The sequence below is a fragment of the Nyctereutes procyonoides genome, unplaced genomic scaffold (assembly GCF_905146905.1).
Source record: "Nyctereutes procyonoides isolate TBG_1078 unplaced genomic scaffold, NYPRO_anot_genome, whole genome shotgun sequence".
NCBI lineage: Eukaryota > Metazoa > Chordata > Mammalia > Carnivora > Canidae > Nyctereutes > Nyctereutes procyonoides.
The window spans coordinates 9,215,038-9,231,325 of NW_026575044.1; the positions used below are offsets into that span (position 1 = coordinate 9,215,038).

General features: G+C 48.7%; 1 protein-coding gene across 1 annotated transcript in view; it reads left to right on the forward strand.

Moving 5' to 3' along the window:
• Positions 1 to 16,288, forward strand: part of KIF26B (kinesin family member 26B) — a 448,213-nt gene that overhangs the window by 353,887 nt on the left and 78,038 nt on the right. Inside the window, exon 6 of the mRNA XM_055323943.1 lies at positions 11,536 to 11,742. Coding sequence (XP_055179918.1) covers positions 11,536 to 11,742 — 207 coding nt within the window. The remainder of the gene's footprint in view (positions 1 to 11,535; positions 11,743 to 16,288) is intronic.

The window sequence follows — 16,288 nt, forward strand, 5'->3', positions numbered from 1 at the left end:
CTCCTGCTTCCTGACCTAGATGTTTATGCACTAGACTAGTTTGGGGGTGGCCAGGAGTCTGGGGGAGCTAATGACTTTGCTCTGATTAGTCTGTGGCTTTTGGGCAAGTTTCTTCTAGTCTGAGGTCCTTCATCCAAAAAGAGGAACTATACACTCTGATCTGATGAGGGGGCAACAGCTCAGGCTCTTTCTAAACACGACGATGGGCAGTTGGCAGGTTTCCCTGGAAGGAGAGATAAAACAGCTCTGTGTGAGCTGGGTCCCAGGAACAAAGCTCCATGATGGGGACACCTTGTTGTAATAGAGCTGGTGACAGCCTCCCTTCTGCAGAGCCATGATCCAGCCTCCGTCTGCATTCTGGTCTTGGAGGGGAACTGATTCCATACCAAAAAAGGGCGTGTTAAGGGTATTTGTGGCACCCTGGCAAAATATGATTTGGCAAGATGCAGCTGCAGACCATCCATCCCTGCCCATGATAAATGCTTCTGACATTTCCTTCAGGTAGAATGTATGAGGAAGGCTTTTGAATTCTCAAATGCAGGAGCCTACCTTACAGATCAGGTGCCTTTTTACTAAAGGTCTCCAAAGCCACTTGGCCCCAGAGGGAATGCATGCTGCCCTCCTGGGCCCCCTCCATACCCAGCTTTGTAGTCATTGTTGGAATATGGGTACATACCTTAATTTGTGGGTTTTTTTCCCAATCCCTACCATATGCACCCTGGAGCAGGATGCAATTAGGTAAATATCATGCTTACTCAGCACACTCCACCCTACTCCACCCCCCGACTGACCTCCCATTTTCTACGCACCCATTTAAAAAAGAAACTAAAGAGAACACATGTCCTCCAATTAATTCGTGATATTAGAGTTTACCGTTCTGCTTTGAGCTTATGTCCTGCTGCAGGCAAGGGCTTCTCTGCCAAGCAGTGGGACAGGGAGGGAATTCAAGGTGGTCAGTGGCTCACCCTTGGCCAGAGGAGGCAGGAGCATCCTGTTCACCTTGAGCCCCCCACCCCAAGCTGGGCTTCACCCCCTCTTCTCACCAGCACCTCATCCACCTCCCCTGGCTGTCCAGGTTTATCCTGTGCCATCGATCCTTCCAGCAAGGTGGTCTGGGGCTCACTGTAGCCTCACTGAGTAATTCTTGCTGTTGTGCCAAGCCTACAACTCGAAAAGAAAGTAATCCAAAATGGAAATGCAAGTATCGCCCTTTTGCGTTGCAGGGAGACCTGACTGTTCTTTGCGTGTTCCAACCATGTCCTTGGCATCTCTTCCTCCCAGCCTGGCCGGGGCTCCCGGCACAGTGTGTGCAGTTGGTGAGATGGCACAAATGGGCTCCTAGGGAGGAATGGACAGGGAAAGAATTGGGAGTAATTGTGACTAGCTCTGCTTTATTGAACTCTCTTACTCTTTCTTACTGAAGGAGAGTGAAAAATCTCTAAAACTTACCAAGGGTCCAGGGCTTTGGGACTGGCATGATATCCTCCAGCTCCTATGCCCTCTCTCCTCCCCTTCTTCACTGTGCTGGGGTCCTGAGAATGTAGGCCCCAGTGTGGCGATCCATTGAGTACTTGTCGGGCTTTGACATGAGATAATTTACCTAACTTGCCAAATCTTACCCAGGCCTGTTCCAGATTTCAACCCCTTGACCCCAAAGTTCCCTCCAATGCCTTTTCTTACAAGGATAAGTCCCTGTTCTCCTCTTGCCTGGGCTCCTGGGTTCCAGGCTGGATGAGAGCCCATTTAAGGAAGGGAATCCCCAGCCTGCTTCAAACTCAACTTCCTGTGAGCCCTGAAAAGGACACCTTCTCTCCCACCACAGGGCAGGCAGTCCGTAGGCTGGAAAGGCCATAGTTTCTGTTCCAGCTTCCCTGATCTCTATGCCCAGGAAGCACTGAGAGCCCAGGCTAATGCTGGCACCCCGAGGTTCTGTTCGGGTGTCATCCATACGTGGTCCTGCCAGGAGCAAGACGATCATCTTGTAGGGGATGCACATACTCAAGAACTTGGAAGCCAGCATAGACAGTCCTCCTAAATAACAGCTTTATGTAGAAAAGGGTCTTCAGGGGCACTTGGGTGGCTCAGTCAGTTAAGCATCTGCCTTCAGCTCAGATCATGATCCCAGGGCCTGGGGTCAAGCCCCATGTCAGGCTCCCTGCTCAGCGAGGAGCCTACTTTTCCCTCTTCCTCTGCCTCTTCCCCTGCTTGTGCTTTCTCACTCTCTCTGTAAAATAAATAAATAAACACCTTAAAAAAATGGAAAAGAAAGAAAAGGGTCTTCAGTGATGAATGCCAGAAAGATATATGCAGACTTATTAGAGGATCATGGCTCCTTAGCTTTTTGATTTGGATAACCAGCTGGCTTCTTACGGTACCTTCCCAAATTCCATGCCATATGTGGAGCTGGTATTCCTAGATGGTTACTTGACTTATTCTCAGAGTTCTGGGTGTTCCTTATCAAGGTCAGAGGCCAGAAGCAGTGGGGAGGTGAGTTCCCCGGGGCCCTGGAGAACCCCCTGCAATGAGGTGCAGAAGGCATGGCATCAGGGGTCCGGTTAGCACGCCAAGGTTTTCGTATTTATAATAAAGTGGGCTGCAGAAAAGGAAAGCAGCTTTCCCTTGGTCCTGTTGTTTTCCAGACCAGACAGCAGTCCCTGGTGACAGACGGGGTGTGCGTCTGTCGGATGCAGATGCAGCATTCCCTGAGTGTTTGCTATTTAACGACAGATCTACTATTTAGCTTTGCAGGCGTAACACATGAGTGAGCTTTAGCGGTAAATGGGCCCTTATTAACAATGAGTGCCAAGCGCCAAAGTGGGTGCATTGGGAAGAATTCTAATGTAAGGAGTGCCCACGGCTGCTGTGCTCAAAAAAGTCCTTCCATGCCATTTTGTCTCCTAAATGGGCATGTTTCAAAAGAGGAAATAACCATAATAGCCACAAACTAACCACAACCGCGTTCCCACCCAGTATTCAGAAAAATCTCCAGTTGTCACTTACCCAGGATTTACCAAAATTGAAGCGAATGAAAGAGTGTGTGGAGATTGGAAGTCCTGAGCTCTGCCTTGGATCTGTAAGACTTGGTGGGCCTGGGACAAGTGTGCACGGTGGGTGACACTTTCTCTCTCTGGGCCTCTTGTGTGGCATAAACGGGTAAGGATCTAGCGACGAGGTCTCCGGAACCCCTAGGTCCAAGGTGGTTGAAGGGATTGCCCAGAGCCATGACCCTGTGCTAGGCACCGCTGTGAACATGGCTTCAGTGTGATGGGAGTCATTATGGAACCTACTTTATGCCAAGTGAGTAGCACAGTTATTTGCCTAATAAACACATGAATCCTTCCAGATAATGGTTATTATCCCCTTTACTGGTGAGAGAACTGTGTTCAAATAATATGTTGATGCCCACATGGCTAGTAAGAGCTGGCATCTGACCTCAAATTCCATGGTCTTTCTGGTAAACTCACACCCTCAACAATAGTAATTCTTTAAGTTTATATTATAGATTTTTAAAATACTAAAAATTTTATCATATTGATATAATTTCACATAATATAATTATTATGAAGTACTGACAGCCAGTATTTATTTATTGAATGCTCATTGTGTAGCAGGCACACTTGTACGGGTGCTGCAGACACCTGCTCTTTTTATGATCATGACCCCCCTGCTCGGAACATACCGTTACTAGGACACATTTCTAGATGCAGTGTGCAGGAGGTTAGGTCACTTGTGCATGTCAGTGAGCAGTACGGCCAGAGCTCAAACCCAGGCAGCCTGTGTGCAGAGCGCATGCTCCCAGCCTCCGGGGTGCACTCCACAGGGTCATTCGGAGGACGTGCTGATAGCGGGCGTCGGTAACCTTGGGCATGCTCATCTCCAGGGACACCTCAGAAGCCCATATCCCACTTCACCCAAGAATGACTGTATCTTAGGGCATATTTTTGGACCAGCTCATCATCCATTTGAAATCAGTTCCCAAATGCAGTGAGCTAAGAGATGGGGCCTCTTCTACATAAGCGGTTAGAATTCAGCCCTTGCTACCAGCACAGCCTCTGAAGCACGCCTGTCTCCATGCTCCCAGCCTTGGCCAGCTCTCCCCCGCCTGCTAATTGGTGTGAGGGGCCTCACTCCCAGAGGCTGCCTGCCTGTGAGCAGCAGTGCCTCCTGCCTCTCTGGGGAGGGACTCCTCTCCTGGCTGAGCTTCCCCCTGGGCTTGAGGGCTGAGGCTGACAGATGCACAAGCCAGGAGCTTCAGGGAATGTCCCTCCTCCTCCATCCCCCAAGCACTTCCTTAGTGAGGACATCTCATTACTGGGCTCCATTTTCTGGTCTTGCACATGTTCCCTCACTTGTCACCTTTCCCAGCCTGGCTTTTAATAATGTAAATCTCCCCCTCTCTGATGGCATCACTGCTCATTATTTGCTGTCTGGCACCAGATGGGCTCACCCACTGGCACCTCTTAGAAGCCAGCCACCCAGCACAGGGACGGCACCCTCTCTCGAAGGCAGTTGAGGTCTGGCTCAGCCCGGCCAGGTTCAAGCCCTGCTGGGTTTGGCGGGAGGACAGTCTCCTTCTGTGGCTCCATCCGACCCTAGATGCTCAGTGGAGGGTGAGCTGGTCAGGCGCTGCTGCCCTTTCGCCTTTTCTTGTAGCCAGCTGGCTTTGAACAAGTCACTTAAGTGCCCAGAACCCAGTTACTTAAGTCTCCTTGGCCATAAAGTAAGGATGGTGGTAACAGTAATGATATTAACATTCACCTAAATAAAGCTGTTGCTGGGAATCAAATGGAAATGAGATATGAGAAAATCCTCTGTAAATATAAAATTTATAAAATTTGTAAAGAAGTTACAGCCACGGTGCAGATGGCAGGTGACAAGTGAGTGATAAAGTGATTGATTTTGTGACACAGAGTAGACAGTCCCCCCCCCCCCGTCCCGAGAATCAGCTAGGTGTCTCAGCCTCCTGGCATTAGCCCTCCTACACCCCAAACTCAGCACTAGATCCTACTGCTCTGGACCTTCTCCAGGGGAAGAGCCCTGTGAACCTTGGCTAGATCGTTTAGGATCACTGTTGTGGTTTGATCAAAGAAATTAAGTCCCAGTTAGCTTTGTCCCATAAATGACAACCGAGCTGCAGTTAGTGGATCTGCTGTTCTGTAAGGTAACTATGCTTTGATGGAACACAACTCTGTCAGCTATGTTTAAAGCCTCCCTCTGTAAACTTGGGGAGCACAGCTCCGGGATTAGGATCATTCGAGAATTCCAACACCATCGCTATGTGACACATGATTCCTGCTGCCTCCTAAGAAACTTCTGGAGCCTTTGAGTTGCATGAAATCATCAAGATCTTCCTGCAGAAAGAGCAGTTTCAGATTCTTTCTAAACATTTTAACAGGGAAGTATTTAAACTTTCTCCTTTTCAAAAAATAAAATAAAATAAACTTTCTTCTTTTCTTTTTTTTTTAATGTTTTATTTATTTATTCATGAGAGACAGAGACAGAGAGAGAGAGAGGCAGAGATACAGGCAGAGGGAGAAGCAGGCTCTATGCTGGGAGCCTGACGCGGGACTCAATCCCAGGACTCCAGGATCGCGCCCTGGGCCAAAGGCAGGTGCCAAACCGCTGAGCACCCAGGGATCCCCAACTTTCTCCTTTTCTAAAACCGAGTTATAATTTGCTCCTTTATGGAACATCTTTGCCTCCCTCATCTATTGGGTCAGACAATTATGTTGAGTAAATCAAAAGAAGGAAGGACGGTCACGTGTGGGAGTCGGTGTGTGAGCGGTAGGTTAGGAACAGGATCAGATTATAAAAAGGAAAGTGCTCTTTAAATAATAGCTGGAAAATTGCACTCTTTATCCCTTGTGGTGTGTTTTAGAAATCGACACTTCATCAAAATCTTTTACACTAGATTTGTCCGAATGTCCTAAGCATGGAAGGATGTGGAGGGTTGCTGAACTTCGTGGGAGATCGGAAAAGCAAGCGTGCTGAGAAGGATGCATGCTGAGGACACACTGTTTCCATCTCCTGTCCCTCCAGTCATCTCACTCAGAATGCCTGGAGAATCTTCCAGAAGATATTAATGTGCCATAAGCAGGCAACATGAACATATCCAGCACATCTGATCAAGACAGAAAGGGAAGGACTAAAATAAGGGAAACACCACATCTAGATTTTAGGTGTTCAGATCAAATTTAACAGGGATTACTTACCTTTGCCAAAGATGTTAAGCAGATCAATAGTCTTTAATTTTGAGGGGAAGGAAGGAGAAAGTTCATCTCTTTTGTCACTATGTATGTGCATGCTCATTAAAGAATATTTTGCTTTAATTTTTAAATTTAAATTTAATTTAAAATTAAGCCTAGGGTGCTTAGGAAGCTCAGGCAGTTAAGTGTCTGACTCTTGGTTTTGGCTCAGGTCATGATCTCAGGGTCGTGAGATTGAGCCCCACGTCAGGTTCCACACCCAGTCCAAAGCCTGCTTAAGACTTTCCCTCTGCCCCTACCCCCTGCTTGCTTGCTCTCTCTCTCTCTCTCAAATAAAATAGGTCTTTAAAAACTAAGCCTAGTAGGAGGGCTCTGATGTCATTAATCTGATATAGAAGAGCGTATTTTCTACTAGTTGATTGGAGGAATATGCATTCTTTCTTTTGAGATATATTTAGCATTTGTATGCTTCCCAACTGTCTTTCGGGGGGGGGCACAAAAGACCCATTTTAGGGATGAGGATACCAACACCCATACCTGAGGTCACACAGCCACTCGGTGTTGGTGACATCTGAACTAAAACCGAGTCTCCTGGCTCCTAGTTCACATCTGGAGCCTGTAAGAAAAGCAATAAGCTCACTATATATGTGGTGCACCCTTCTGTTGTTCTTTGTTTTGCCCTCAAGAGCTGAACCCCATCTGAAAATACATCTAAACCAGAAAAGGCATCCTGGTGTTTGCTGAGGTCAGCACAGTGCTGTCTCCATCAGGCAGGGGTGGGATGCCAATTCTGTCTTTTGCCCAGACTCTGGCTCTCCCCTATCACAGGCGGAGAAGGTCACCTGTAAGGACAGGATGATGGCTGTTTCCGTGGCTTACATTCATCACAAGGAACCCCAGCACTGCCATCACTGGTGCTGGCCTCTGTGGGAGGGCCGTCCTGGACCAGACTCATGGGATGCTGACTGGCTGCGGTTTGGCCTTTCTGTCTCAGTGGCCGAGTCCTTTGTTCTAGACTCCCTCCTGACAATCTCACTTGTTCACTTTTCTCACTATTCTTGGTGGTGGATCGTGATGAACCTATGACATTGGCCTCTGATTTGCCTTGAACTGTTTACAGACATGTTTTAGAAACTTAAACATAGATATGAAAGGTTTAAAGATAACTAATATTCTGGGATCAAGACAAAAATGATGATAAATGGGATTTCCTGTCAGGTTGATCTGACTCTATCTTGACTCATTTCTATTGACTTAACTCTTAAAAATTTGTGAACCTGGACATCAGTGTAAAGAGATCCAGCCTTCTGATGGCTCAATGATTGAGCATCTGCCTTCAGCTCAAGTCATAATCCTGGTGTCCTGTGATCGAGTCCCGCATGGGGCTCCCTGCAGGCAGCCTGCTTCTCCCTCTGCCTGTGCCTCTGCCTCTCTGTGTCTCTCATGAATAAATAAATAAAATCTAAAAAAAAAAAAAAAAAAAAAAAACCCGAGAGATCCAAAATACAAAAATGCAAAAGGAGTAAAAGATTTCAGTGCTTCATTTACTCTGCTGCCTCTAACCTTATGGGGTGGAAATGATATATCCTCACTGACCCACTTCCCTTGAGCTTTTGCTGTGGCCGAGACATAGGCTGGGGACCACTCACTGTTTATGTGTGTCTCTTGAGGGCCTTCGTTGTGAGGGCCCCCAGAGGAGTTTAAGCAAAGCTCAGGTGTGAGAATGGAGACTGTGTTCTCTCTTTCCCCCACTGCCTCACTGCCATCTGTGGTCTTCTCTGGTCGGTGAGAGAGATCCTTCCCAAGGTCGTATTTGCCCAAAGTCTTCCTTTGTCTTAGAGTCTGAAGAAAGCCTCCAGCAGGACAGCTTCTGAGCAGAGAGATGGGCAACGAGGAGCCCCCTAGGTGTATACAATGTTCGTGTACTCCATGACTAGGGACGGACCCCATGACCAGGGATGGACAGGAATATCTGAGCTCATAATCAGGTGTAGCGTCAATGATGAGCATCTGTGGGGTGCACCACTCACGAGTCCCAGAAGGCCATGTGGCATCCAGACATGTCTTCTGCCTTGATGGAGGGAGTGTCTGCATGGCTCAGGAGCCAGGGTCCACCTCTCTCAACCACTCAGAGTCCCTCATGCCATCCAGGAGGAGGTGCTGCCATGATTAATGAGTGAGACACAAAGGCCACTGCTGCCCAGAGCAAGAGCTGTCTCCACCATCCACTAGGCAATTACATAAATAAGGCAAAGTGGGGTCTTGACCACTGAGGGCTTGGGTTGAGGGAGTGCCAGTCTCCTGTCACTTGAACGGGGGTGTTGGGCCCTCCCTCCCCACACTCAGACTGTGCCCTGGCTTTCTAGACCTCATTCTGACAGTTCTGACTTTGGGATTGAAATTGGTCACTGTCCCCAGTGCCCCAAGAGCCGGGAGGAGGCCGTGGACATTCCAAACTGCAGAGGCCCTCTACACTCCCCAGGGCAGCTGGAGAGGAAGGGCTGAAGCAGGTGCTGCCAGAAACCCACCGGTGTTTGCCACAAAATCGAGAACTCCTGGCAAGACGTCCTGGGGACGGTCTTGATCCTAAGTGGAATCTGCAAAGCACTTTAATTACAGAGGATTAAGCAGGAAGTAGAGTGCTGGACTGAAGGAATAATGACACCAAGGAAGTCAAGCAGAAAAACCCAATTTCCTTCCTTTTACGGGGGTGGGGTGGTGAATATCCATTTATTTAAATGAATTGCAAAGGAAAGAATGAGGGTAGCATTTGCCCACCCCTGTCCAGAGTTCAGGGGGTGTTTAAAGGGCCGTGTATCTCCTTGGCCAGACCAGTGGCCGGGGTCTTCAGCCTGTCCACGGAAATGAAAATGGAGGCTTGGAACCTCATTATGATGCAGGAGCACTCCCCCTGGTAAATGACTCCCTAATTCAACCCCCTTCTCCTCGCAGGCCCTTGCCTGGCTTAGCTCATAGTTTACATTCAGCACCTGTAGTTGCCCCGAAATTGCATGCGAAATTGTGAAATAGAAAAGCAGTGGGCCATGTGACTCCATCAGTTCTGCCTGGCACCGCCTCATCCTTGGCTTGTGCTGCTCAGAGGCCGGGCTAGGGGATTTGCTTACAGAAAGCCTGCCCCCCCCCCCCCCGACACCTGCCAAAAGTCGCTATCTGAATATGGGCCCTCGCCACACCTGCTGTGTAGCTGGGGCAGAGCTGTGGAAATGCATGGTACTGAAATAAGGTCAGAAACATTCGCGCGAGCAAGAAATGGCCTGCATGGAACGTAGACAGATGCGGTGCTTTTTTGTCATGTGTCCAGTGACTGTTTTAGCGATTGGATCCTTTGAGACCGGAGCCTAATACCTAGCTGGGTCTGCAGTAGTCCCCGTGACGTCCTGTTTGTGATTCACAGTGCTTAGCATCCAGGGCAAGGAGTTCTAAAACCTTATCATTAACACTGTAATGAGAGAATGCTAGGGTGTCACTATTCAGAGGGAGGGGAGTATGGGGGAGGGAGGAGGAGGAGGAGGAGAAAAAGCAATCAAGCACCCACCCCAGGTTCAGTACTTCACATTGATTCATTTCATTCTCCCCACAGTCCCATGAGATAGATTTCATTGTCCCCATTGTACAGGTGAAAACACTGAGGCTTGGAGTGGCTGGACCACGTGTGGGAGCGGCACTTGCCATGATGGAAAAAGTATAGGCTTTGGCATCACACAGAGGTGGGATCAGAGCCTGGTCTCACCACCTCCCTTTTCAGGGACTAGGGCAAGTTCTAGAACACCTCTTCTCTCATGTGTGAAATCTGGACAGGTATGCCTATGCGCTGGCTGGTTGGGAGGATGATATAATGCCCTGTAGCTGACAGCACAGCCCTAGTACATAGTAGACCTCCAGGAAATGCAGGAATTGTTACATGACCTACTGATGGGAGAGCCAGGATTTAAATTCCCAAAGGTTGACTTCACTCCAGCCATGGGCTCCTTCCACCGTGACACCGGGCCCCCAGCTCTACCCCTGAGTGCTGTGGTGAGGTGGCAAGAGCCAGCACGGCCAGGGCGTGGCACAGGGCAAGTGATGAGGCCAGTGCCCTTCAGGTTTGCACACTGCGAGTCAGCCCCCTGCCTCCACAGACAGGGAGAGGACAAACAGGAGAGGGCCCTTACTCCATTCTGCACAGTCCAGATTCTTCTCTGAGCATTTCTGCACTTTCAAAATATTTCCAACCCCTCTCCCGCAAAGGCCTGGCTGACATTTCATCAGCCCTGACAGTTGATCTTATGAGGAAGGTGAGACAGACAGAGGAGCTTAAAAAGAACCCTGCAGGATTCGCCACGTGGTATTACAAAGATCATCTCTGCCTGTCTGTCCGTCTGCCGCTCTACGCATCACCAGCCTTTGCATCCCCAGTGCCTGCCTAGCCTGGGGCCTGGCACTGAGCAGGGGCTCAACACATTTGCACTGAGCTGGCAACACAGGGACAAAGGCTGGCAAGGGAGCAAATGCTGTCCGTTCCCCAGGACCTGTGCCTGCAGAGCCGTGTGTGTGTGTGTGTGTATGTGTGTGTGTGTGTGTGTGTGTGTCTTCAGCTCAACTTCTGCTCACTTTAAGGCTCTGGGACAGGCAGTTTATTCCTGTGGTCCACGGTCCCTGACTCAGGAGGCGGGTTAATAATGCTGCCCCCTTTCCCACCGAGACAGGGCTTTCGTTCTCTGAGATGACAACTTCTATGCACTCACTTAATGGGATCCCAAATAATATGTTTCAAACAAATCTTTTATGACCATTGCTCCTTGGAACCCATTTCAAACGCTGGCCATTAAAAACAGTCCATTTCATAAGCCTTTAATGATGACACTGATGACTGTGGGGTTTTTGTCTCCAAGAGTCCTGATGAGCAGAGGCCAGGAGTAAATTACGGAGCTAACTTTTATGTCCATGGGTTATTGATCTGTGAGTAGTTCTCTTGAAGGGAACTGCACCAGCCCTGAAACCTCAGCCATCCAGACTGCTTTTTCATCTATGTAACTGGGCCACCAGCATACAGTTTTCAATTTATATTAATAAGCAGACAAAGGACATGGTGTGCCGTTTCCATAATAAAGCAATGGACGTATCAAAATACTCCGCTTGATAGCTACAAATAAGTCAGTTTTCCCTTGACCCTTTGGGGATTATGGTGCTGCTTCAGTACATCATAATTTACCAGGGGAAGGCACCCTGCTGCTGTGCATGCTATGTCTCCAGAGTCTGGAAGGCTGCTCCTTCGAGGTGTATCCAGCTTTCTCATTCTGTGTCCTTTCCTGCCTTTGTTTCTTGGCAGGTGAAAGTCATGCTTCGCATCTGTTCTGCATTGGCTCGTGATACCTCAGAATCCAGCTCCTTCTTAAAGGTGGACCCACGGAAGAAACAGATCACCCTCTATGATCCCTTGACGTGTGGAGGTCAAAATGTCTTCCAAAAGAGGGGCAACCAAGTTCCTCCTAAGATGTTTGCCTTTGATGCTGTTTTTCCACAAGATGCTTCTCAGGTAGGTGTCACTGCCCGGTTGGGCTCAGGCAACATTGACCAGTTTCGAGAAGCTTTTACTGTCTCTAGGACCTGTGAGATAGGCGGGTGTCTTCCAGAGTGCTCTGTTATGTCAGTTCCTCCACTGGTGCAACTTTTGGAAATCCATCAGAGCCCCCTTGAGTGGCCAGTCCCTTTGAATTATTGGTGTCTGACTTTGGGCAGGATCACTGTGTCAGGATTTCAACAAGACATATCCTTGGAGAGAAGGGAGAGTGAGCCGGTTAGGGCATGGCTTACATAAACAGGGAGACAGAAGGCAGAAGTGGAAGTTTTAGGAACACCTGCATCGAGGTGGTGGCATCTGTGGTCCACTAGGACACCACTCCTGCCTGGGTTTCTGGGGTGTCAAGGAGCTGGATTCGAGTCAGGCAGGGTTCTAGGGTTAGTATATAGTCCTAGTGAGGAACCGGAGCGGTGGGCAGAGAAGCTGAGGCTGATGTGCCTGTGGTCCGAAGCAGCAGAGTGGAGTGGAAGGGAGGAAGAGGGTCTAAGAATAGCTCTTGTATTAACTATTGCTGCATTACAAACCACCCTAAAATTCAGTGGCTTAAAACAATAAGCATCTATGATTTCTCATGAATATATGGGCTGGCCGAGCAGTCTTGTTTCTAGCTTGGCTCACTAATGTATTGGCAGTCTTGGCTGGATGCCATCACACGTTTGGGGACTGCCTGGCTTTGGGCTGATCTAGAATCCACGTTGTCTCTCATTGACCAGCAGGCTGTCTTGAGCTTGCTCTCATGGCAATGGCAGGATCCAAGTACACAAGCCTCTTGAGTTGTTGGCTCAGAACTGACAGCACATCACTTCTGCTGCTTTCTATTGGCTCAAATTTGAGGGGTGGGAAGAGACCCCATCTCTTAAGTGGAGAAGCTCTAAAGTCATATTGCAAGGGGTATGCACACACACACAGGTGGAGAATGATAGCCATACTTCTGTGACTAATTTGGAGGCTTCTTGGGGGCCCAGAGCACCAAGATTCCTGGACCAGAGCTGCTGGAGCCAATCCCAGTAAGAACAGATGTCTACTGGAAGATTCAGTTGCACCATCTGGTGCATTTCATCTGCAATGAGTTGGCACAACAGAAGCTTCTAGTAGACACATAACCCAGGTTATGTGTATATGGTGACTAAACTTTGCCTGCATTTTGGCATCAGACAGCTGCATCTTCTGGATAAATTTCCAGCACTGCCCAAGATTTATACAAAACAGGGTGCAACAGGGTAACTCATGCCTATAGCAGAACCTAAAGACCAGGGTGCTATTAGTTCCTGTTAATTTCCTCCATGCTGTATCTGAGCCTGGGAAGTGGTGCTCGCTTGGTCTCTGATATTAGACCACAGACACATAGGACATACCATAGGCTCCACTCATTAGGAGTGGCTTCCCCCAAAGAGTTTTACCAGGAAAAGACAAAATACAAGTAAATCCAATCTTTTCTCTCTTTATTACATTTTTTGTGTGTTGTACCATCCCTTGAGCTTGCTAATCTAGTAGATGACGTTGCATCAAATAAATGACCTACAAATAACTTAATTAACACAGTTAAACTTGTCTAAAGCAATTCTCCCTAAGTTGTAAGCATTCCAAAGCAAACCCTAAATTCAGTGTGGACCATTAATGAGTTTTAGATTTATTCCATAAAAAGAACTATTTTTATTGCTCCTGTTTGCTTATACTTCACACTTGTTTCCAGAGCCCCTGTGCTCTATGCTACAGTCACACTTGCTTCGGAATGCTTTACTTTTGTTTAAATTGCCAGGATTAGGGCAGCCTGGGTGGCTCAGCGGTTTAGTGCCGCCTTCAGCCCAGGGCGTGTTCCTGGAGACCCAGGATCGGGTCCCATGTCAGGCTCCCTGCATGGAGCCTGCTTCTCTCTGTATCTCTCATGAATAAATAAATAAAATCTTAAAATAAATAAATAAATAAAATTGCCAGGATTGTAATGCATTGCATCCCTCTATTAAAGGTTTTCCAGAAGTTTCATATACATTAGCCCACTCAACTCTTACTTGAATTCTAATGGTGTCAAAGAGGGAAGCATTGATGTGTTCACATCACACACTAGGAGACGGAGGCTCAGAGATTAGTGTCTCATTCACAGGTCCTCTCCTGAGTGGACATCTCTCCTGGATTCTTCTCCTTAAGCCCTCAGTTCTGCTCTGTGTGGTACCGTGTCTTTGTGCACCCGCTGTCTATCCACTGGTCACAAGCTTTGCCTCCTGGGCCCATTACTCCACCTCTCTGGGCCTCCGTGTCCTCGTCTGTCAACTGAAGACAGAACCAAAATGTGCCTCATTTGGCTGCTAGGATTCACTGAGGTGACACACACGGGAGATACATGGTAGAAAAAGAGGCATAACATAGTAAGCTTTTACTGTTATGTCATCATTGATGTTAGGAAGGTCATGCAGCTGGGAGGGTCATGGTCAGCCTCAGTGCCCTAGGGGTGAGCACACTGTAAGCCTCCAAAGCAGGAAAGTGGACAGAATAGGCCTCTGCTTGCTGCTCCACATCATGGCCTGTGAAGCAGCAGCTACCAGGAAGGCCCCAGGTGGTGAGGAGCTTGGCTTTCCATCAGTCTGTTGGGACATCAGCTTACTGACACAAAGAAATGACCAGAACAGTCCTTGCTCCTCGTTGCCCTCTTGAGCTCCACTTAGGACCCTCGAGAGGCCTTGGCAGTCATTAGCTGCCTACTCTGGGGCAGACCTCTGAGGCTGTGGCTTTGGGAAGGTGTCTTAGTCCATTTGGGCTACTATCACAAAATAGCATGGGTTGTGGGGGTGGGGCTTATAATCTGCAGAAGTAAGTTCTCACAGTTTCAGAGGCTGGGAAGTGCAAGATCAAAGGACTGGCACATGGGGGTCAGGCAAGAGCCCCTTTCTGATTGACAGCTGTCATCCTGATGTGTCTTCACGGGGCACAAGGGGCAGGGCAGCTCTCTGGGGCCTCTCTCCTAAGGGTGCTAACCCCACTCAGGAGGGCCCCACCCTTATGACCTAGTCACCTCCCCAGACGTTGCATCACCAAATACCATCACACTGGTTGTTGGGTTTCAATATAGGGATTGGGAGGAGAGGACTCAGCTGTAGGTGAATAGAGGCTTCCTGTGCACTTGGCTGTGCCTTGGGGGTCTTGCTGGGGCAGTGGCCTGCTTATCAAGGCCCAAGGCATAAGGCAGCAGGGGGCCTCCAGGGGCCACTGCCAACCCCTAAAAATACAAGACAGATGGGTCACTGTGCACTGTCTTCTCGGTGGATGGTGGGCAGGAATTCTGCTAGGAGAGGCCTGGGAGTCTGCTCCTGTTCTCTGTCCTTGGGCCTTAGCACAAATGATTCAATGATGGCAGTTTGGTACACACACAACCAGCTTTCTCCCTGCTGCTCTGGAATCTAGTACAGTCTATTTCAGGCCGGGCTCTCAGCCCCCTAACCCCCACCTCACTTTATGTCCAAAGAAGGCTGAGCTCTGCAGAGTCACCTGTGGCAAATTCTGTCAAGATTCTCAGCCTCCACTGCAGGGCTTCAGGCTGGCTTCTCACTGCGGAGCTCCTGAGTCCTGCGGGGTGTGACAGATCCTGTGGTGTGTGACAGATCCTGTGGTCCCCGCAGCGGCCTCATCCTACCACCCTCTCAGCCCAGGAGGAGCCCCCGTAGAGTTGCTGAGGTGACCACCAGAAGGATCAACAACGGGTGGAACTGTGGTTTTTCAATTTTGGTTTGGTAGAGAAAATCAATTTCCAAATACCCAGGTCTGTTGCACTCTGATAGCCTGGAGCTACATTCCAGGCCAGGCCATGGCTCTCAGATTCCCAGGGAGGCCGGGGCTCTATGGGCTTCAGAGCCCAGGTGTTTCTTGCTTCTGAGTGATTCCTGGAGGTCTGACTCTAGCAGAGGTGGCACACAGTGCAGGATTTTGTCCTCCTGCTGCTCTGAAAGCCTCATATGCTACCCAGAGAGAGTTCTCAGATCTCTCTTTTGTGCCAGCGAGGCCACAACATTTACTAAATCCTTATTGTTTGTGGGTGCTTTATTATTGGGTGTTTATGGGGAAATACAGAAAGCAGCAGCCTGGCCCCTGTCTAAGGATGTGGATGGTCATGAGGGAGCTGAGCCATGCAGCCGTCTGGAGAACACCCGTTGTAACATCCTTGCAAGTGGCCTTTGATACTGTACGTTGAATCTGCACAGAGAGAAAGACAAAGTTGGTTTTGAAAAGAAGGGGATATGGATCAAGAAAGAAGAAGGAGGTTGGGAGAAAGTAGATGTGCATAACAGGGCTCCTGCTTCTATTAGAAATAGTGTTTCCCAAGGTCATTTTTCCTGAAATGGCACATTATCTTTTTCCACTAATAAGTTTGGTCCATTTCATATGCTGTGTGTCTACATGTCTGTGTGTGAGTGTGTGTGTGTGAGTGAAGGATCCAGTTAGCAGAGGGTGGGTGGAAAGTGTAAAAGCCTTGTCCCAGAGACCAGAAGGGCAGCTCAGGAAAGGGCATGAG